Genomic DNA, 24,291 nt, shown 5'->3' on the forward strand with positions numbered 1-24,291 from the left:
TGACTCCCTTTCCTTTTACATGAACCATCAATCATGAATGTATCATCAATACATTCTTGAGAGTGTTTCCAACTTGTGTGTTTTCCCCCGACTTAGCCAGTAAACACAAAATAGATGGCACGAAAGAGGCGAACATTCAGCTAGAGTGTATGCATACAATCCTTGTCCACGATTTTTTCATTGTTTTCCAGGGGTAGGGGCTATTGTTTCGGTGCTTCCATACTATACCCAAAACTTTAAACACCCCCCTTTGAACAATGCTAGGTAAGCCCATGTGCCAATGAGTTTTAATCCGTCATTATCTTTGTGGTTGTGCATGTTTTTAATGATATAACTTTTTTGATGATCTACTCAGTAATTATTCATGATGCGTCTCAGCACAATGAACTCAGTCACTGTCAGTTGAAAAGCAGTTTGTAATTCAAACCCCACGATGATCACAGGAGGGATACGGTATTGCAACAAGTTGCTTAAACATTTTGTATATCTGTAATTCAAAGCAGGTTTCACTACTGCAGCATAATATAGGGGAATGCTGGGAGAGGGTGGTTAGAACAGTTACAATTGCAAGATAGGGCACTCCCGGGTGGTCGAATGGAGGTTTCCGAATATTTAAGCGTTTGAAATTGATAATCTCTCGGTACGGAAAAATAAACATGTTTTATATACTATTTTGTCCATAAGATATTGCTTCGTGAGTTAATAAGACAAGTTTGTTTACTATATATATATATATATATATATATATATATATATATATATATACACAAATATAATGATTTGACAAATACACAGGTCTATAAGAATTTGGAATAACCAAGGTCACGTACAAAGTCAAACAAACGTATTACAACGAGCAAGACGAGGATATCAGGCAACGGCATCAGCTTCATGTGAACTCCAATGATAAATCATTCACTGGACTTTATATTATAATTATGTGTTTAGCTGTTGGGCTAAATTAACGGTGCCCAATTTGTCTTTCCTATAGATATATTTGATGAACAAAAGTATACAGATGTACGAATATTCATTACTTTGCTATAAATGGACGGGGATAGATGTTTTCAATTTTTCTTATCAGTGTATCATGTCTTGGCTTTGTGTGTATATATCATTTCAGATATTGCTGTATAATATTCTTGCATTTACTGATAAATGCGTTTTTTATCGGCACGGACCAGCTACAGCCTTACAAAAATAAAATCAATTGAACTAAACTAATCATTGTTTCTCTTTTTACTCTAAGAATACAAACCTCTTAATAGGACAAGCAGTTGACAACGGTGTAGATTACACTGCAAAAAGTCCGGTGTTAGATATGAAACACCGAGATGGTGTTAAATTTCCGGTGCTCATTCATGGTGTTAGATTAACACCTCCGGGTGTCATTTCAAAATATAAAATTGTTTTTTGATAGTTTCTTAGTTACTGAATTTCTTGTTAATTCTGAACTTCAACAAGACGATGAAGAATTTTCCGATAAAGTACTTGATTTTTGAAAAAAAAATGTGTAAACAAGATTACACCACAGTAACACCAGTTTGTGTGGTCCCCTATTGAAGCTGGACGGGTGTTATACCATTGAAATTAACACCACCACTATCAAATCAACACCATGCGGTGTCATTAATGAATTAACTCTATAGCGCAGTGTCAAAAATATCACCAGCTACAGTGTCAAATTAACACCACGAAGTGCCAGGTGAACACTTTTTAACACCGTCACAATACATTTTCTACACCTGTGGGTGTGGTCCTCTATTGAAGATTGATCGGTGTTAGATTTAACACCCATGGTGTTAAATCTAACACCGATGTTTTTGCAGTGTACTTCCAAAGCCGTAAAAATTAATAGAGAATATAATTTGAAGTCATGATATCATTTTCGTTTGAAGAAGTGCAAGACCGGGCTCTTACGAACATGCTGAGACACACATACACAGACACACACACACACACACACACACACACACACACACACACACAAACAAACACATATTACAACAACAACAACAATCACTCACACACACACACACACGCACACACATACATATACACAGCATTGCACATAATTTATACAAGAACGCTTTCTGTCATAAGAAACTTGCCTTTTGTCTAAAATCGAATACACTGTATACACCCTCGATGAAAACAACAATCAAGCGAACAAATAGAAGTCATCAATGCTAATTTTGCAGAAGAAATACATTTATTGACCAGCCACCACTCTTTAAAGAAGAAAATCCTCAACCAAATGCTAACAAAACTTGCAGAGGATTCCTACGGTGTATAATAGGAAATCAAGGTTTAGGAACCATACAAAGTAACATTCCTAATTAATGACATTGGATAATTTTAACTTGTCGTGTCGTTCTCTGAACCATTCAGCGTGAGTTTGTGTAAATATTAGAATATCTATGAAATAATGTACGATAACCTGATACAGAAGATAAGGTACGATTACTGTTGATTACTTAAGATTACTATCTTTCTCAACAGTGTCAGTTCAATTGGAAGCATCGAGCTAAGTATGAAGAGGTGGAGTGCCTTTGTTTCTCACAAATTTCACTCTTTAGATATAGAAGCTAGACAGTATCGCAAATTCGATTCATTTGAATTGAATTGAAAAAAAAGGTAACCCATATCCATCGTGTCGTGAAATTATTTCCATTGTAGCCTCTGTCACTGCAACCTTGGAGGGCCTAGGGGGGAAAAAAACCAGAAGAGCATTGTTTTATTTTTGGGGTAATGATAATGGTACAAATATAACACAATATTTAAGGTTTTCCTGCCATTTTATATTTCAGAGTGCATTGAATTAAACGATGTGATCATTATTTAGATTTCCAAAGAATTTTCATAGTGTCTCTAAATTGAATGAAATTGGTATGAAACGAAGCTGATCACTCAAAGAATGAATATGGACCAGGAGAGTACGATGTTAAGGAAAATTGAATTTGAACGCCTATGAGTGAATGCGAACGCAAGTCTGATGGACGGGGGGGGGGGGGGTACCTCCTGCGGGGTATTCATCCATCACCACATTTAACCTCATTTAATCTACTAATACCAATCAACATGTACATACTCCGAATGCATTTCGTTCCACTCTAAGATCTGACATCAAAATTGTGTCGGAAACGCAGGTAAAACTCCACTTCTAAAGAGAGTTAAAGGGTAGAAACTTTCACTTTTAACCAACCGATCAGCCGATTCGAAGATGAATATTTCAGAGAATGCAAAGATAAGGTTTGCCCAAGGCAAGTCTTATGTGATGGAACATACACCACAACATCTGCTTACCATTGAACACTTTGCTGCTGCAAATAAAAGGAGGATAACAGTTTTATGCGATAACGACACACCTTCAGGTGTGAGTTTCTTCAATTTCTCTCCCTCTTGCTTTCATTTAATGAGACACCTCTTATGAATTATAAAGTATGAGTAGGCCTATACCATTCTATCAGGAATTGAAAGCTTATCTTATAAAAATTTGCTTTGAAATGGCCGAGATATAAAAAAGGACAAAAGACAAATGGGTCCTATCAAAAACGTGGGACCCAACATTTATAAGGACCACTTTCTTTCACTTTATTTCAATATCTCAGTAATTTCAAACCGATTTTCATCAAATAAACTTGGAATTCATTTCGGAATTTCAAAAGTGGTTCCAAATTCAAATATGAGTTCTCATCTTTACAACCAACACTATACCATCCCTTTGAGGTAATAGGGTTACAGTCCTTTTTTATAGGATGGTATTGGACATCAAACTTGTCCTATCCGAATGAATAATAATATATCCGGTTCTTGTGATATCAACGTCTTGTTGTCACTTTGCTAAGTGATCTTAGTTTGCATGCCCCAGCTCAAAAGATCACCGAACTAGGTATCACCCTATCAACGATGTTGCTTATGTTACCATCGGTCAAATGGACAACTATTCAATTCAAACGGGGCAAGTCGTTTTTTCTTTAGCAGTGTGACAACAAAATCAACTACTGCATGAATCTTGATAATCAACTGCCAAAGCAAGGACAAACCTGCTATTAGTTGCCTGTGCATCGCACGCCAGCATCTTCTGAATGTCCGCAGTTGTTGACTCCGACTCCACTGTTGCCGCAATCAAAGATGCCGGTTTCTGTTCCAGTGCAAGCCACGTCATCCAGTAAAATGTTACTGGTGCCTTCTCCAAAAGCGGCATTGCCCACTGCTTCTACAGCGCCACCGAAACCAAGACTGCTGCAGACAACGCCCGCATCGATGATATCCCAGGAGTCATCGCACACAGTTCCCCAGGCTCCGTTGTGGTAAACCTCTACTCGACCTTCATTTAAGGTTTCACCATCGACGAGGCGAACTAGATAAGCGAAATAAAATCTTAAAGGCAATTTAAAACTTGCATTAATTTGATAATGAGAGTACCAAAAACTCTTGCTTGCTTATCGAGATCGAGTCTAGGTTCAGCTTTGTTTTCTTAACTGAATTTATTTCCACAAGTCGTTGAAAACGGGAATTAGAGAGAGAGAGAAAAAAAACTCTAGGCGCTTACAGACTGGAATTGTATGGCATTACCTGTAGCACTGCACTTGACTCCAGCATCTTCTGAATGTCCGCAGTTGTTGACTCCAATTCCACTGTTGCCGCAATCAAAGATGCTCGTTTCTGTTCCACTGCATGACACGTCATCAAGCAAAATGTCGCCGGTACCCTGTCCAAAGGCCGCACTGCTCAGTGCTTCTACAGCACCTGGGAAACCAAGACTGCTACAGACAACGCCCGCATCGGTGATATCCCAGGAGTCGTCGCACACAGTTCCCCAGGCTCCGTTGGCGTAAACCTCTACTCGACCTTCGCTTGAGGTTTCACCATCGGCGAGGCGAACTATAGATAAGAGAGATATCTTAAGGCAATTCAAGGAGGTTGGGAAATTAAAACTTATTCAAGTGTAATGAATATACACGTTAAAAAAATGTTATGTTCACACCGATGCCGAATGTCGCGCTTTAAATCGGTGATCAATTCGGCGTCATTTTTGTTTACTTATCAAAAAATCTCACGATCTCCTCAGATATGTTATGCTCTGTTATGTATTTCATCTGCTTGTAAATAATAGGCCTATAGATACAAACTTTATTGATTTTTCCCCATGAAAAATCAGATAATACTACTATTGTAAATCAGTAGTGAAAATTTAAAGAAATAAAGTTGTAGAATTTGAAATTTAGATATGTGCGATAAACGGAATTATTTTATTAATATCATATAATATAGGTTTATCAATACGCAATTTTTTGTTAAATTGATTATCCCAAATTATTATTACAAATTGATTTTCTTACTAATCAAAAAAAATTAGTAAGAAAATCAATTTTATATGTGAGATAAATAACCCTTATTGTAACGAAGAAAATAAAACAAATGAAATAAAATATAAAACATTATGAAATTTACAAAATGAAATATAACAAAAAAATAAATAGAAAAAAAGCTTTGTGAAAAACTCAGAATACTAAGTTTTGAACATAGTTTTTTTCTATTTATCTTTTTATTCTATTGCCTTTTCTATTTCATTATGTTTTATACAGGGTGTTCCGGTTAAGCTTTCCTACGCTTTGAGCAAAACTTTGATACGCTTTGTGACTCTTTGATAAGCTTTAATACGCTCTCTCCGCTTTACACAATTCGTGAGAGATCACCTCAAATTTTTAAACAGTTTAACATTTTTTGGCGCTCTTGCCGAATGTCCCGAATTGCTCAAAGCTTTCTCACGCTCTATTACGGTCTTTACGCTTTACTTAAGCTTTGTTACGCTTTGCCGCCGCTTTGCTCGCCGATTTTAATAATTCGCCATCAATTAGGCGTCGGTGTGAACTAGGTATTACAAGCGAGTATTCTGTCACTCTAACAGTAAACAACTTCAACTGATCGGTTTCGCGTACGTAAAAATTGTGAAGATATGTTTTGTGCTCTCTCTTAATCCTATTCCAAATGTTAATGACACTAATGATTTTTTTTTCAAAAATGAACCTCATTCTACTCCGCTCTGAAACCCTGTCAATCGAGGATTGATTACAGCTGTTTCATTTTTTTTTCAGTGGGGAGGGGGGGGGGGGGGGGGAGGAGGGGAAGGGCTGGGTTCTTTAAGGTACATCGCCACAGTTTACAACTTACCAACCACTGCAACAACCAACAAAGACAAACTGCAATCAACGCTATCATGTCAATTTTTTTTTTGAGGACAGACTTATGTCAAAACTCCCCTTTCCGTACTTTTCTTCCAAAGTATCACTTTCTAAAGTTACAGAAAGAAAGGGAAACAATTAAAACAAACACATATCAGTGTGGAGTTTTTCCACACATTATTTTTATCATTATTATTGTTATTGATATTATTATTATTATCATTATCATTATTATTATTATCATTATCATTATTATTATTGTTAATTTTAATATCATTATTACTTATTCAGCCAAATACAAATAACAATAACATTAACATAACATACATTCACATGGAAATATCACAGTTGACGTATTAGGAACAGGGAAGCAATACATGGGATAGGCCGCACATCCACATATGGGTTTTGCGAGGGAAATAAAAAAAGATGACCAAAACGCACATGGACCTTCCTTTCTGAATAGTTTTCAACGCCATCACTGCAATTTTGACAAGTTTTTTGAAAAGAAAATGAGGTTTTGAGTGTACAGTATGAGATTTATGGCCTAACCCTATCAAGGCATCCCTGCATAGGTTCCTGGCCAGAATTTGGGACCTTGTGATGGTTTCTGTAGCAAGGGGGCGCCGCTGGTACAAAAACGAGCACACGAACCTCCCATTTTTATAATGTTTGTGCATTAAGTAAACCTTCTTCTACAATTTGGTCAAGTTTCGTGAAAATGACATGGGTTCTTAATGATCAGGATGAGATCCATGAACCCTCCATATGATCAGGGCACCTAGGATAGGTTATTAACCAGATTTGGGGGTCCTACGATGATTTCTGTCATACGGGAGTGCTGCCAGCGCAGAAAAAAAGAAAAAGAGCACGCGAACCTCCCATATTTATTTTTTTAATGCAATTAGTAAGCCTCTTTCTATAATGTTGACAAGTTTCGTGTTAAGGTCATGGATTTTGAATGTATACCATGAGACTCTTGCACCCACCCGATGAGGGCATCCCTGGATAGGTTTATGACCAAATTTTGAGGTCTTACTGTGATTTCCGCCGCATGTGGCGCTGCTAGAATACACCAGAAACCATCCATTTTACGTATTTCCTGCATTTAGTAACCTTTTTTTTACATTTTGGTGAAGTTTTATCAAAATCACATTGGTTTTAAACGTACAGCACAAGTTTTATCAAGCTTCTCCTATAGCCCAGCTCTAACAGAAAACGTTCCTCACGAGGAATTAAGAGATTTCAGTGGTTTCTGCAGAGTGAGGGCGCTGCTTGCTTGAGAATAATAGTGTAAACCCTAAATTTAAAACCTTTCCTTACTTTGAGTACCTTTTTGGGTACCAATTCTTGTAAATTTTTAGAAAATAAAGTGGACTTTGAAAGAATTATGGGATTTAAATTTGCCATTGCAAATTTTGTTGCCGATCGTGGAAATGATCCCGTAACGCTATTATTCTGGTACTGGACGGCAGATTGTCATATTCTTCAAAGTCCCGCAAAAGAAAAACAAGCTCATGAACCTTTGGTTTTATTTGCATATTTGGGCTTCGGATGGGCCAAAGTTACGATATGGGAAGTTTGAAGAAAATGACATGAACTTTACTTTAACTGAGGAACGTCCTTAAAACTTGCTTAAACCTAATGACTGTAACAAAAAAAAAAAAAATCTTGTTTTGCTTATCAAGATCGAATCTAGTTCCAGCTTTGTTTTCTTTACTAAATTTATTTCCGCAAGTTTTAAAATGGGGAATTAGAAAAAAAAAAAGAAGACTGTAGGCGCTTACAGACTGGAATTTTATGGCTTTACCTGTAGCACTACACTTGACTCCAGCATCTTCAGAATGTCTGCAATTGTTGACTCCGATTCCATTGTTGCCACAATCAAAGATGCTGGTTTCTGTTCCACTGCATGACACGTCATCAAGCAAAATGTCACCCGTGCCTTCTCCAAAGGCCGCATTGCTCAGTGCTTCCTCCGCACCTGGGAAACCAAGACTGCTGCAGACAACGCCCGCATCGGTGATATCCCACGAGTCATCGCACACAGTTCCCCAGGCTCCGTTGGCGTAAACCTCTACTCGACCTTCATTTGCGGTTTCACTATCGACGAGACGAACTATAGGTAAGTGAGATAGAATTAAACACTATTAGTAGGGTAAAGAGTACATGTCTAAAAAAAATGTTTACTTGTTACAATCCGATATTATTTAGAGTTTATTTTCTTGCATTTTTAGAATAATCTTTAAAAAAAAATCAGCAATTAATTTACTGAGGACTATAGTAATTGATATTGTAGCTCTTTGAGATTGAAGTTGTGGGGCCTTTCTACCTGCAGCACTGCACCTGACTCCAGCATCTTCTGAATGTCCACAGTTGTTGACTCCGATTCCACTGTTGCCACAATCAAAGATGCTCGTTTCTGTTCCACCGCATGACACGTCATCAAGCAAAATGTCACCGGTACCCTGTCCAAAGGCCGCATTGCTCAGTGCTTCTTCAGCACCTGGGAAACCAAGACTGGTGCAGACAATGGCCGCATCGGTGATATCCCAGGAGTCGTCGCACACAGTTCCCCAGGCTCCGTTGGCGTAAACCTCTACTCGACCTTCGCTTGAGGTTTCACCATCGGCGAGGCGAACTATAGATAAGAGAGATATCTTAAGGCAATTCAAGGAGGTTGGGAAATTAAAACTTATTCAAGTGTAATGAATATACACGTTAAAAAAAATGGTTCGATCATGGACCTTGGATCTTATTGTAATATATCAAATGTGACCCTGCACCACAAAACACACAAAAAGTGGCCAGACATGGATTTTTAGTTAAGGGCATATTCTGAAAGAGCAGACTCTAAACTTTAAAATGATGTATAACTCAATTAAAATTGATGTTCCTAACCTATAGAAATATTGGAAAGAAATCGCACACTTTGGAAAAGTTTGAACTGAGAAAAGAGGCTGTGAAATACAGAGCCTATTCAAGGAGGTTCGAGAGGATGAAGTTACAACTGACTACAATTATTTAATCAGCTGTCAGTTTTCTATGGATGGACAAAAGAATTCCACAGGTGCATTTGTGCCTTTGATGTTCGATGCTTGAAGCCGCCATCTTTCTGAGCAATCTGAAGGTTCATTCTTAACGCTAACATAATATTGGGTACACTGCAAAAAGTCCGGTGTTAAATAGTGAACACCGAGCTGGTGTTAAATTTTCGGTGCTCATTTATGGTGTTAAATTAACACCCCCGGGTGTCATTTCCAAATTTTAAACTGTTTTTTGAAGAGTTTCTTTGTAACTGCACTTCTTGTTGATTTTTAATTTAAACAAGACGATCAAGAATTTTACATTAAAATACTAGATTTTTGAAAAAATGTGAAAATAAATTTACACCAAAGTAACACCAGCTGGTGTGGTCCCTTATTGAAGCTGGACGGGTGTTAAACCATTGATATTAACACCAACAAATATCAAATCAACACCATGTGGTGTCATTTTTGAATTAACACCAGTACAGTGTCGAAATAACACCAGGTACAGTGTCAAATTAACACCACGAAGTGTCAGATGAATACTTTTCAACACCATCACAGTGCATTTTTAACACCTGTGGGTGTGGTCCTTTATTGAAGTTTGATCGGTGTTACATTGAACACCCGTGGTGTTAAATCTAACACCCATGTTTTTACAGTGTACATGCTGCTCGTTTATATATCAAATGCAATGAAATTTCACCTAATGATAAAGCATATAGAAGAAAAGTCAATTCCGTTCGAAAATATGTGCAAAAATCTAAATTTCAGCTGTATTTTGTGAATGTTTTTTTACATTTTACCCTCATTGGAAGCCGGGTTTTATCACTTTTCTCCTTATTTCCGCCAAATGAAACTAATATGGTATCATCTTCAAGTATAGTTCTTTTTAAATTGATATGTCGGATTAGCGTACAGACACGTACAGTCGCGTAATTTTGATATCTATTTCAGCAATATTTGAGCAATTTCTATTCGCGCCCTCCGTGCCTGTACCATTGTCTACCGCCCATCGTTTGTTAGTAGGGATAGCGAAAAGTAATCGCCATCAGAAAGACATATCTTCCTTGGAAAGTGGCTGGTGATTATGCAATGAGACACGAGTCAATTGTCTTCGCATCTGAGCGGCAGGTCCAGTTTGACACATACTTCAAATATTTTTGAGTGGCGGCTTCGAGCATGGGATAAAAGCGAATAAGGCTGCTGTGACTCCCTTTCTCGAACCTCCTTGGTCTATATTCAAGCGCCTATTCTTTACTATGCCGTGATACCCGTGCGATGAATGAGACAAAAATCTTGATGAAAACCATTGTAGCAACAATAATGAAGGCATTATCACATCAAGCTGAAATGAAATATGCTTGACTAAGACATTTTGTTCATAATAAGTGTCAACTTTCAAAGCAGTAGCATTATTGCTTCAAAAGTTATTGAAGTTGAAAGAGAAGAGTAAGCAAAGGATTTTCAAGAAATTAAAAGGGGCCTTTAAGAAAAACCTGATCACACTACTTTATCAAAAAAAGGGTTGTAGAAAACTCACTTTCCCATTCAACTTATGATCTCAAATTTATGGATAATGTAGAAGAAGAATAGCTCTTTTAGAAAATATGGAAAACTCAAAACTGACTTGGTTGACCAGTTTCACCTTTCTTGAGTCCTCACATAAAATCAAGGGGCGCGACTTTTTGTTTGTTTTGTGATTCACGGTCACAAATGGAGGAGTGTTGTTGCTACAAACCCAAGCTCTAACCACTACAGACTTGAGGGTAAACTCCTTCGGTGCTATTCTCGACGTCGATGTATGGGCAATTTGCTAATTAGATGCAATAGCTTGAGAACTCGACGGAAGATTTTCATGAATTTGATTTGTTGTATGCTAGTTTTGCTCATTTTGAGAAGTTTTACAAAGACATGAAATTACAAGTGATAATGGATGTCGTGATATTATGCAGGAAGGGGATAGACTCACCATTAATTTGAGCAGTTGCCGATGCCAGAAGGCAAAATACGATGATTGATCTGATCATCATCTCCCGAACTTTGAGAAAATTAATGCAGCGAAAAACGATGTTGGTGGTGGTGGTGGCAAAAGAAAGCTTTTCACGTCGAGATCCTCACACCTTCATCACCTGAGAAAACGTTTGCCATGTCACCACGGAGGCCCGCCTTTTATCCTATTCTTCTATCTTCGTTTAGAGATGGGCTACGACTGGATAGACGTGATTTGATATCACCCTCTAGTTCACTCGAGTCTCCTTAATTGCAACCTTGTGTAACTTGACAGACATCATCATATAAAGGAGAATGAAGAAATGAGATATGATTTCGTTACTTGCTGGCACGACACGTAACACCACTTGGTCAAGCTACTTTATCTTAAATGGCATTGCTGGCAAGGCCTCTTGATTCCAGCAATTATGGCATAATATCTAAAAGTCTGACACCTTACAGGAATATCTTGATGACGTTGACCCTTCTCCTTCTAGTACCATGCTCTTTACCGTCATCCGTTTTATTTCTATGTCTATTGTCTGGGTCTCTGTACCCTCAAAGGAATCAAATCCTATTGGTGTTGCTTTTGTTTTTCTCTCTGTCTCTCGGTATAGATTTTGAAACCTGAAATAAAGATGATAACCAGTCTACTGAGGTTTCGAACTCAAGGATGACACCAGAACTTTGCTTCAGCTTAAGTTTAGAAAAGAATAGAATTACCTGAATGTCTAAATTAAGCTAACCAAACAAACAAAAAATAAGCAAAGTAAATACACCATCACAACAAACTAAATCTTCTTCTTTTTTCTTTACGTGTAGACTTGTAGGTTGCAGCTAATCTTTCACTTTAAAACAAACACACTTACAGATCAAAGAAGAGCAAAATGTTACAGGGGATTCTGTTCTTCTTTCACAGTGTTCACAACCAAGGGAATTGCCTTCGAATTCTTCATCTGCAGGAATATAAAACTATCAATTCAATTCTGTTGCTTATCAATCTCAGATGAATATAAGGGCCTATGTGAAGCGACAGATACAAATGCACGCTTCTGCTTGTGTTTATTTTCTTGGAATATTGTCTCTGAGGGAAAAATGTAACTTGTTGTGTAGTCGTCAGGGATATTAACACCAGAGAGAATAGAGTGCATAAGTTGGGTTCGAAATGGATTTTAATAAATGGCAGACTAGAAAGCTATAACGGAACATCATTCTATACGCCATTATCAGAACTCTCAAGGAGTGGTGATTCGCAATATTCAGCTTTTGATTCTCTCAATCATCAATATTCACTTGAGTTGTCGAATTTTTTTAAATTTAGAGGACAGTTTTGAAGATTTGTGTCTGTGTTTTATAATGATATATAAATTTGTGTTTTGAATGATAATAGGTCAACTGGGTATTTAAGGATTGGGAGGGGCGCCCGCCAAGGCGATCCTTTGTTACCTTATTATGTTCATTTTAGCCACAGAGACACTTGCCATGCCTGCACTCCATATTGGATCTAGCCCAGAAATCATTGGAATAAAGTTAAGGGCGCAGGAGGAAATAAAACTTTTTATTTATGCTGATGATATTACAGGATTTTTTTAACAGATGATCAATGTTTTCCTAATCTTGCCAAGATTTAAGATGATTTTGCCATCTGTTTGTCTTTATCAATTAAATATGCTAAAACAGAAGTGATGCGAATTGGTCCATCTGTGTCTACTATACTGCACCCAAGACGGACATGCAACAATTTAGACATGTAGAATTTGTTAAAAAGAAAGTGTTAAATTCCTTGGAATACATATCAATGAAAATTTGAAATGGAATGCTCATGTGCAATATATCTCAGATAAAGTGTCTCGTAATGTTGGTATACTCTGTAAGCTTAAGTATTTTGTCCCAAAGAATATTTTATTTATGCTTTATAATTCCTTGATATTATCGAACATCTCATATTGTAACATTGTTTGGGCAACTGCAAAAAGTCACATTGACAGTATATTGCTTCTACAAAAGAAAGCTATACGTATATGCACCAATTCAGGTTATCTTGACCATTCAGATCCTTTGTTCGTAGAATTAAAAACACTAAAGGTAAATGATATTAATTTTTTTGCAAAATTCACTTTTTATGTTTCGTTTGTATAACGGTCAGTTGCCATCTTCTTTTTTCTCATTATTTCATTTAAACAAGGATATACATTCTTATCCCACAAGGCAATCTGATAAATTTCATCTACAAAATCCTAAAACGGTGATGGCTCTGAAATCTATCAGACACACTGGACCTGATATTTGGAACTCTCTTCCTTCAGAAATTCGAACTTTAAAGTCTATTTATTCTTTCAAGAAAGCTGTAAAGACAATGCTGCTCTCTGGATATCAGTGATCTTATAATGTCAGTGCAATTGTATTGTATATGAAATTCCCTCGTGGAATTATCGTTGTTCTGAATTTATTGCGTAATGTTTAACCGACCATGACCTGTAACTGTTCACCTGTACCTCGGTGAGAAAATACTTTGCCATGCTTTACTATTCAGTGATCCAGGTGATCTAACTTTGTGTATTAGTGAAAGCAGACAGACCTCTCCTCTCTCCTTTCTCCCATCCTATCTCTATGCAAGTCATCCCTCCCCCTATTTTCCTATATGTTATGTATTATGTACGAGGGCTGCATGCAAATCAAGCAATGCTTAAGCTGTAGCCCTTCTGCGTTATTCATTGCATCACTGTTCTGTTGGACATTGTACAGGCAATGAAGAAATGTATTGCTGTATATTCTAAAAGTAATAAAAAAACCTCATTTTGTTAGCAACTAATGTTCATGTATATCCATTTATATGTATTGTACCATTTATGTATATGATATATGTTTGTATCTACATGAGCAATGATATAATGCAGGAACCAATAAAATCAAATCAAATCAAATCAAATCAAATTTGCATCTGCTCTCACTGTTTTAGGAATAGGGTATTTCGTACTCTTTTCACGGCCGGAAGGCACAATTACAGAGAATTTTGATGAATATCAAGTCAAAACTGCATAGGTGGAAACTAGAGACTTATCCCTTTACAATAATAGAAAATTCAGATTGTTAAGACTTGTGCTTTATCTCAGTTGTTATATATCGTAAGCATAGTTTCAATGCCAGATTATTTTATACACGACGTGAATAAAGTTATTTATGAATTTATTTGGAGAGCCCCAGAAAGAACAAGGCGCGATGTTTTAGTTAAAGATTATGAGGAGGGAGGTTTGAATATGTGCTGTTTAAAGTCAATGATGCAAGGTGAAAAAATAAAATGGGTGCAGAGGTTAATTGGGTCATGTTCAAAAGGGTGGAAATTCATTTGTTTAAATTTGTTAGCATCAGTAGGAGAAGAATTTTGTTCTTCTGCAAATTTGATGTTTCAAAGTTAAAGATTAATATTTCACACTTGTTATTAGAGGGAATAGAAACGTTGTCTTTCTTTCAGAACAGGGAATTTAGCGTACCGAATCAAATAATTTGCAATAATAAAGACATATTGTTTCACGGGAAGTCTATGTTTGATACACATAATTATAGTAGAAAGGGTTATTTTGAAGGTAACGGATATGTTAGATGAACTTCGCCGACCTATACGTCGGAAGACTTGTAAGGGTATAGGTTTGCAGTTTACTGAGTATTTCACTCTTCTTGATTGCTTCAAGAAGATGGCAAGTGAATGAAAGCTTTTTTTTTTCTTCTTCAACATTATCACCCCTTCATTGAATTTCTTAGTATTTTTCCTTTAAATTGGATTAAGGGTAGAAGGTTGGAATAACTACATCACGTTACAACAAAGCGGTTATATGATATATATGAGCATTTGAATAACCCTGAAAAAAAATTTGATGTTATGATGTTATGTATGGCATTGGATTGGAAGATGTTCAATCTTTTCATAAATTACCTGCCAGCTTGACAATTGATACAAAATTAAGAATAACGCAAAACGAATAACGAATAATGTCAAAAGGTATTATATGGTGTTATACATCCAAGGAACGATTTGATCTTTCGTACAATTTCATCAGGTAAACATTTCATTTTAGGCTGTAAGTATCAAAGTTTTAAGTCCTCAAAAGCAACATTTTGTGCAGTATGTAAAAAATACAGTTTGATTAAAGAAGAACAGCTAAAAGTAAAAATAAATTTGATTTACATGAGGCAAAGTGGAGAAAAATAGAACACATTATATCTCTAAAGAAAGTTTTTTTTTATTTATGTTTTATTGAAAAATTATACAGAATCACACTATTTACAACAATTATTAACTTGATTAGAATAACACAATCACTGAACAATGTAGAGGAATCGTGAAAAAGAACAAAGAAAGGTAGAACACTATAAGTTACCATCAGATCTTGCTCAAGAGCGATATTCCGAGATGGGGAAGGAGAACAAAACAGACAAATAAGCAAACAAACTAATGAGTGACCAAATAACAGTTTCATCCTCCCTTCCAACTGAAAAAAGTGTGTGCACTGCAAAGACTGGAATAAGCCAAACCAGGGGGCGAGAAGATCCACATTAACTGCCCTTACCCCCTTTTTCCTTCCTTTTCCTTGCTCAGATGGTCTTTTCTTCCTCATCGTGGTTTATACTCCTTTTTTTAATTTTCTCCCTCTCTGTCTGTCTGTCATTTGTTATGGCGTTTATTACAAATTATTTTTATGAACCCACTGTTCTCTTTGCCATTATCATCCCAAAGACTGTAGCGTCAAATACCACCCCCCCCCCCCCCCCCCCCCCCCCCCCCCCCCAGGGCCGGGAGTGGGGACTAGAGACTCGGCATCTTCAGCCCAGGGCTGGATGTATCATTGTAGAGAGAAAGTCACGGAGAGTGCAGAAATGAGCAAGGTGAATATAATACCTTTGTTTTCTATTGTTTATTTTTTTTATGATTGTAGTGTGTGTTCATATGAATTTGGTTTGTTTTGTCTAGTCTTAGGAAATATTTAGTGTTTGATCCATTAAAAGCTATTTTTTCTTTTCTTTTTTCTTTCTTTCCCTCGTTTTCTATGTATACGATTCTAGAGTGTATTGGTGTTAACGTGTGTTAAGGCCACCGCACACTACACGATCAGACTGGTCCTAAAGTCTTAAGCCAAGCTGACCAGTCGTACGACTGGACACTATACGACCGAGTAGGCCTACGACTGTATAAAAGCGCGCGCAATGCGCACTGCGTGTGCTTGCATTTTACTGCTCTGTGAATGGCTGAAAGCCTACGACCGGTCGTAGAAATTCAACATGTCAAATCTCTACGACTGGCTCTAAGACCCAGTAGTACGACTAGAAAACTGCAAGACTGTGACGTCACACTTCTAGTATTAAGGTCTTAAGACCGGTGAATCGGGGCAAAATCGTGTAGTGTACGGCGGGCTTTAGTATAGTCCAAAAAAGGACCAACGCCTGGTAATTTTACTATCATCGAATGCTATTACAAAAAAGATAGCAGATAAAAGATCTCAAATTGTCCAAGGGTGCTTTTTGTCTATACACACTTCTTTCTCTTTGCTGATAGTGGCCGCGGTACAAACGCCAAGCATCATCAATAGGTTGAAATGGATTGAAATGAATTGACAATCGATTGAAAATAATATATTCTTTAAAACCATGATCATCAAAACACATCTCGAGAACGAATTAGTCCTTGGGTCGCGGTATCATGAATCTTCTTCACCAAACTTTCGTTGGTATTAAAATTCTCCTCTTGGACCCCTTCACAGAGCTTGACACAGCATTATCTTTCTGTCTGGATGGGCACATCTCTTTGTGTGAATGTTCTTGACCTGTCTGAAATTTCTTTTGTTTTGTTTTTTAAGGAAAATGACCTCCATCAGCCAAAAGAAGCATTGTTTTTCAGAGAGACAAAAAAAGAACAAATAAATCACTTCATATAATCAACAGCACAAAAAAGCGAAATAAAATAATAACAACAACAAAATAAACAAATAAATAAATAAGATCACAGATCAAAAGAGAGAAGGTAAAACGAAGGAGGTTTAAGAGTTGGAGTTCCAACTTGCTATAATTAATCAAATAGTTGTCGGATTTCTATTGATGTACAAAAGAATTTCACAGGTGCATTTGTGCCTTTGATGTCCGATGTTCGAAGCCGCCGTCTTGCTGAGCAATCTGAGGATTCATTTTCTTCCATCTTCGTTGAGAGATGGGCTTATTTGCGACCTTTTGCAAATCATATAGACTTGACAGACATCATTGTATCATGCCTGTATAATGAAGAAACGAGAGACGATTTCGTTACTTGCGAACATGACAGCTAACGCCACTAGATTACGCCACTTTATCTTGAATGACATTATTGGCAAGGCCTCAAGAGTCAAGCAATAATGGCATATCAAAGAGTCTTATACTTTCACATCACTTTGATACAGTTGACCCTTGTCCAAGGACCACAATTTGCTGTCATCGTTCTATTTTGAAATGCATATTGTCTGGATTTCTGTACCCTCAAAAGAATCAGATTTTATTGTTGTTATTTGCGTTTTCGACTCTCAATATGACTCTGAGACTGGGATGAAATAGTCAGGCAGGCTAACTTACCGGGCAAAAACAACAACAACAACAACAACAACAACAACAACAACAACAACAACAAGAAACAATAAAGTTATAGGGATTTGTGGTCTTCTTTCACAGAGACTAAAATAACTGTTAATTGCAGAGCTTCGTGATTCCAATTACAAGAACAGTTTCTACAGAGTCTATCAACATTTCCTCTACGGATATGTATGACGCCATCTTTGTTTTTCAGACAACAGTACATGAAGATTTGTTAACTTGTCCCGTTGCTAACGACATCAGTATCATACGTCTCTTATTTTCCCTGATTTCAAACATTAAATTACACCTGATTCCCTTTACAATTGATTTTGAATGCTAAGACGCCAAAGCCAAACTAGATTGGGGTATCTCCACTATGGTTTGGGGGAGCAAAACCTACTACCAAAGAATACTCATACAACTTGGCCAACGGATGACAAATCAACTTACAACGACCACGTCAAAAATTGGCAATAATTCATTTCATTTCATTGCAGTCTTTATTGTCCATATCATAGATATTTGTTTTGTTCACATGCTTTTTACAAAACAAAAAATATACAGTACACAATTGAATAACATTCAAATATATTTCAGCAGGGAAAGAAAAAGATGCTATATATTATTTTACGTTTAGTTAGCATTGTTGTAAATGGTAACTTCAAACTAATCAGCATTTTAGATTCAAGGCAGTGTTCATGACCACAATCATTGCCTGCGAGTTATTCTTCATATGTGCAGTAATACAAAATTATGCATTTAATCACGTGGCTTATCATTCTCAAGTGAGTGTGTGAAGAGAAAGAGAAATGCAAGCAATTTCGTGTATTTCCTGAGAATTTTGTCTCTAAAGAGAAGAAGATACTGGTGTTTAGTCTTCAGGGATAACTAGCACTGGAGAGAATAACGTGCACAAGGTGACTTCGAAATGGATGTTAATAAATTGTTCATTACGATGGCAGATTTGAAAACTATAATAGCGTTGACTAGTATAGGCCCTATTTTAATGGAAGAGCCTACGCCACTCAATTCCCAAGGAGTGGTTATTGGCATTATTCTCTCCCAAAACTAGGCGGAACCAACTAACCAACTGACCAATCAAACCTGAAAAATAAAGGACAATAACAAAGAAAAGTTTTAAATTTTCCATGGGTGGCATTTGTGTATGTTTCTGTGCATTCTCTCTGCTGACGTGGCGGTATCAACGCCAAGCTTGTACACTGCAAAAAGTCCGGTGTTAAATAGTGAACACCGATCTGGTGTTAAATTTTCGGTGCTCATTTATGGTGTTAAATTAACACCTCCGGGTGTCATTTCCAAATATAAAACTGTTTTTTGAAGAGTTTCTTAGTAACTGCACTTCTTGTTGATTTTTAATTTAAAAAAGACGATCAAGAATTTTACATTAAAATACTAGATTTTTGAAAAAAAATGTGAAAATAAATTTACACCACAGTAACACCAGCTGGTGTGGTCTCTTATTGAAGCTGGACGGGTGTTAAACCATTGATATTAACACCAACAAATATCAAATCAACACCATGTGGTGTCATTTTTGAATTAACACCAGTACAGTGTCAAAATAACACCAGGTACAATGTCAAATTAACACCACGAAGTGTCAGGTGAACACTTTTCAACACCATCACAGTGCATTTTCTACACCAGTGGGTGTGGTCCTCTATTGAAGTTTGATCGGTGTTAGATTTAACACCCATGGTGTTAAATCTAACACCGATGTTTTTATAGTGTACAGTATCATTAAAACACGCGTTGACAGAACGGGTAAGAGCTAAGGTTACGATACTGTCATCTTTACCAAACTTTCGCTGATACGAAGATTTTCCTCTTGGTCCCCTTCGTAGTTCTTGACACAAACACTCATCATCCTCTTGCCTCTTGCATCTATTGCTACAAAGGTTCTTGACCTGTCTGAAGATTATTTTGTTTGTGATAAAAATGACCCCGCTCGACCGAAAGAAGCACTGTTTTTTTTTCTTAAATTTTCAGAAAGGAAACTAAAAACTCATCAATGATATCATATCACCAGTAACACAGACAAATAAACACGAAAGAAATACTTGGTGACATAATATGATGGAAAACAATGATGACAGAAAAAACACCCGCAGTAAGATCAAAGACCCAACACCGCAACTATAATAGAGAATGTAATGCCATCGGCAACGAGTACACTTAACCTAATGCCTTATCCTTGAGTTACTCATAGGCAATTAGATCAATTCATATCTATAATGATAGACGACATGATCTTGTTGTTTGTTTGTTGCCCCCTCCCCCCCCCCCCCCCCATGAGAAAAAAAAAAACAAACGGCTCTTATATTTGGTACTTGATTTGAGTTTTTTTTTTAACTATATTGCTCTGTAAATAGGCCTAAGCAGATAATAACATTTGCAAAGATCTTAAAATTAATGCAGTACGAATTTTCAATGGATAATACACTGACATTCCCCTGTAGAAAAAGTCATTTTACAATTATCAGAATTTGGTTTCAGAAGATTCAAATTCGGATTTGAACGAAGTTCCCAAGGAGCGGTTATTGGCACTATTCACTCCAAAAACTAGGCGGAACCAACTAACCAACTGACCAATCAGACCTGAAAAATAAAGGACAATAACAAAGAAAAGTTTCAAATTTCCCATGGGTGGCATGTGTATGTTTCTGTGCATTCTCTCTGCTGACGTGGCGGTAATAACGCCAAGCTTGTACAGTATCATTAAAAGACGCGTTGACAGAACGGGTAAGAGCTAAGGTTACGATACTGTCATCTTTACCAAACTTTCGCTGATACGAAGATTTTCCTCTTGGTCCCCTTCGAAGTTCTTGACACAAACACTCATCATCCTCTTGCCTCTTGCATCTATTGCTACAAAGGATCTTGACCTGTCTGAAAATTTTTTTGTTTGTGATAAAAATGACCCCGCTCGACCGAAAGAAGCACTGTTTTTTTTAACCTAATGCCTTATCCTTGAGTTACTCATAGGCACTTAAATCAATTCAAATCTATAATGATAGACGACATGATCTTGTTGTTTGTTTGTTGCCCCCTCCCCCTCCCCCCACAATGAGAAAAAACAAACAAACAAACGGCTCTTATATTTGGTACTTCATTGAGTCTTTTTTTAACTATATTGTTCTATCTAAATAAGCAGATAATAACGTATATAAGCACTAAATTGATCAGTGTTTTAGTATATAGTAGCCATGATAAAAATCAATGGGCGTACATACTCGAGCAGGATTCGAACCCACGACCTCCTGGGGGGCGTTTCATGAAAGAACTTGTCGGATAAAATATCTGACAAGTCAATTATATCCGACAAGTTTTGAAAAATTCTTTAGTCTGATTGGCTGATTTCTCTGAACTCGTCGGATATAATTGACTTGTCGGACATTTTATTTGACAAGTTCCTTCATGAAATGCCCCCCAGGGGGGCGTTTCATAAAAGGCTTATTTACGTTGATGTTGGGCAATTTGTCAACCAGATGCATTGAAAACATCTCGACGGAAGAATTTCCTAATTGAATAGTAAAAGCAGTACCCGCTGAATGTTATAATGATAAGAACCAACACTTGCTGTCGGGCGGAAGCTCGATGGTCTAGTGGAGATGACGCCTGTCCGGAGATCATGAGGTCGTGGGTTCGAATCCTGCTCGAGTATGTACGCCCATGATTTCTATCATGGCTACTATATGCTAAAACACTGATCAATTCAGTGCTTATTTACGTTGATATTGGGCAATTTGTCAACCAGGATGGATTGAAAACATCTCGACGGAAGAATTTCCTAATTGAATAGTAAAAGCAGTCCCCGCTGAATGCTATAATGATTTGAACCAACACTTGCTGTCGGGCGGAAGCTCGATGATCTAGTGGAGATGACGCCTGTCCGGAGATCATGAGGTCGTGGGTTCGAATCCTGCTCGAGTATGTACGCCCATGATTTCTATCATGGCTACTATATGCTAAAACACTGATCAATTCAGTGCTTATTTACGTTGATATTGGGCAATTTGTCAACCAGGATGGATTGAAAACATCTCGACGGAAGAATTTCCTAATTGAATAGTAAAAGCAGTCCCCGCTGAATGCTATAATGATTTGAACCAACACTTGCTGTCGGGCGGAAGCTCGATGATCTAGTGGAGATGACGCCTGTCCGGAGATCATGAGGTCGTGGGTTCGAATCCTGCTCGAGTATGTACGCCCATGATTTTTATCATTGTTACTATACTAAAACACTGATCAATTCAGTGCTTATTTACGTCGATGTTGGGCAATTTGTCAACCAGTTGCAAAGATTTCTGAATTATTCACTTCGTTCAAATCCGAATTTGAATCTTCTAAAACCAAATTCTGATAACTGTAAAAGGACTTTTTGTATAGGGGAATATCAGTGTACAATCCATTGCCCAAGGAAATTCGTACTGCATTAATTCTAAGATCTTTTCAAATGTTATTATCTGCTTATTTAGATAGAACAATATAGTTTTTAAAAAAAAGACTCAATGAAGTACCAAATATAAGAGCCGTTTGTTTGTTTTTTTCTCATTGTGGGGGGAGGGGGAGGGGGCAACAAACAAACAACAAGATCATGTCGTCTATCATTATAGATTTGAATTGATTTAAGTGCCTATAAGTAACTCAAGGATAAGGCATTAGGTCAAGTGTACTCGTCGCCGATGGCATTACATTCTCTAGTTGCGGTGTTGGGTCTGTGATCTTACTGCGGGTGTTTTTCTATCATGTTGTTTTCTATATCATGTCACCATCATGGTGATATGATATCATTGATGAGTTTTTAGTTTCCTTTCTGAAAATTGAAGAAAAAAACAGTGCTTCTTTCGGTCGAGCGGGGTCATTTTTATCACAAACAAAATAATTTTCAGACAGGTCAAGAACCTTTGTAGCAATAGATGCAAGAGGCAAGAGGATGATGAGTGTTTGTGTCAAGAACTACGAAGGGGACCAAGAGGAAAATCTTCGTATCAGCGAAAGTTTGGTAAAGATGACAGTATCGTAACCTTAGCTCATACCCGTTCTGTCAACGCGTCTTTTGACGATACTGTACAAGCTTGGCGTTATTACCGCCACGTCAGCAGAGAGAATGCACAGAAACACACACAAATACCACCCATGGAAAATTTGAAACTTTTCTTTGTTATTGTCCTTTATTTTTCAGGTTTGATTGGTCAGTTGGTTAGTTGGTTCCGCCTAGTTTTGGGAGTGAATAGTGCCAATAACCGCCCCTTGGGAACTTCGTTCAAATCCGAATTTGAATCTTCTGAAACCAAATTCTGATAATTGTAAAATGACTTTTTCTACAGGGGAATGTCAGTGTATTATCCATTGAAAATTCGTACTGCATTAATTTTAAGATCTTTGCAAATGTTATCATCTGCTTAGGCCTATTTACAGAGCAATATAGTTAAAAAAAACTCAAATCAAGTACCAAATATAAGAGCCGTTTGTTTGGTTTTTTTTTCTCATGGGGGGGGGGGGGGGAGGGGCACCAAACAAACAACAAGATCATGTCGTCTATCATTATAGATATGAATTGATCTAATTGCCTATGAGTAAGTCAAGGATAAGGCATTAGGTTAAGTGTACTCGTTGCCGATGGCATTACATTCTCTATTATAGTTGCGGTGTTGGGTCTTTGATCTTACTGCGGGTGTTTTTTCTATCATCATTGTTTTCCATCATATTATGTCACCATGTATTTCTTTCGTGTTTATTTGTCTGTGTTACTGGTGATATGATATCACTGATGAGTTTTAAGTTTCCTTTCTGAAAATTTAAGAAAAAAAAACAGTGCTTCTTTCGGTCGAGCGGGGTCATTTTTATCACAAACAAAATAATCTTCAGACAGGTCAAGAACCTTTGTAGCAATAGATGCAAGAGGCAAGAGGATGATGAGTGTTTGTGTCAAGAACTACGAAGGGGACCAAGAGGAAAATCTTCGTATCAGCGAAAGTTTGGTAAAGATGACAGTATCGTAACCTTAGCCCTTACCCGTTCTGTCAACTCGTGTTTTAATGATACTGTACAAGCTTGGCGTTGATACCGCCACGTCAGCAGAGAGAATGCACAGAAACATACACAAATGCCACCCATGGAAAATTTGAAACTTTTCTTTGTTATTGTCCTTTATTTTTCAGGTTTGATTGGTCAGTTGGTTAGTTGGTTCCGCCTCTAGTTTTGGGAGAGAATAATGTCAATAACCACTCCTTGGGAATTGAGTGGCGTAGGCTCTTCCATTAAAATAGGGCCTATACTAGTCAACGCTAGTATAGTTTTCAAATCTGCCATCGTAATGAACAATTTATTAACATCCATTTCGAAGTCACCTTGTGCACGTTATTCTCTCCAGTGCTACTTATCCCTGAAGACTAAACACCAGTATCTTCTTCTCTTTAGAGACAAAATTCTCAGGTAATACACGAAATTGCTTGCATTTCTCTTTC

At 37.2% G+C, this 24,291-nt stretch overlaps 1 protein-coding gene across 1 annotated transcript in view; it reads right to left on the bottom strand.

Moving 5' to 3' along the window:
* The window catches only part of LOC139723464 (scavenger receptor cysteine-rich domain-containing protein DMBT1-like), a 35,672-nt gene extending 24,304 nt beyond the window's left edge, over positions 1 to 11,368 (bottom strand). The window contains exons 1-5 of the mRNA XM_071634710.1: positions 11,341 to 11,368; positions 8,521 to 8,829; positions 7,999 to 8,307; positions 4,579 to 4,887; positions 4,061 to 4,363 (exon numbers count right to left, since the gene is read on the bottom strand). Coding sequence (XP_071490811.1) covers positions 4,061 to 4,363; positions 4,579 to 4,887; positions 7,999 to 8,307; positions 8,521 to 8,829; positions 11,341 to 11,368 — 1,258 coding nt within the window. The remainder of the gene's footprint in view (positions 1 to 4,060; positions 4,364 to 4,578; positions 4,888 to 7,998; positions 8,308 to 8,520; positions 8,830 to 11,340) is intronic.
* Between the last annotated feature and the right edge of the window lie 12,923 nt (positions 11,369 to 24,291).

Source organism: Diadema antillarum, unplaced genomic scaffold (assembly GCF_040938485.1).
Source record: "Diadema antillarum isolate AM-2024a unplaced genomic scaffold, OU_Dant_1.0 scf00000192, whole genome shotgun sequence".
Lineage (NCBI taxonomy): Eukaryota > Metazoa > Echinodermata > Echinoidea > Diadematoida > Diadematidae > Diadema > Diadema antillarum.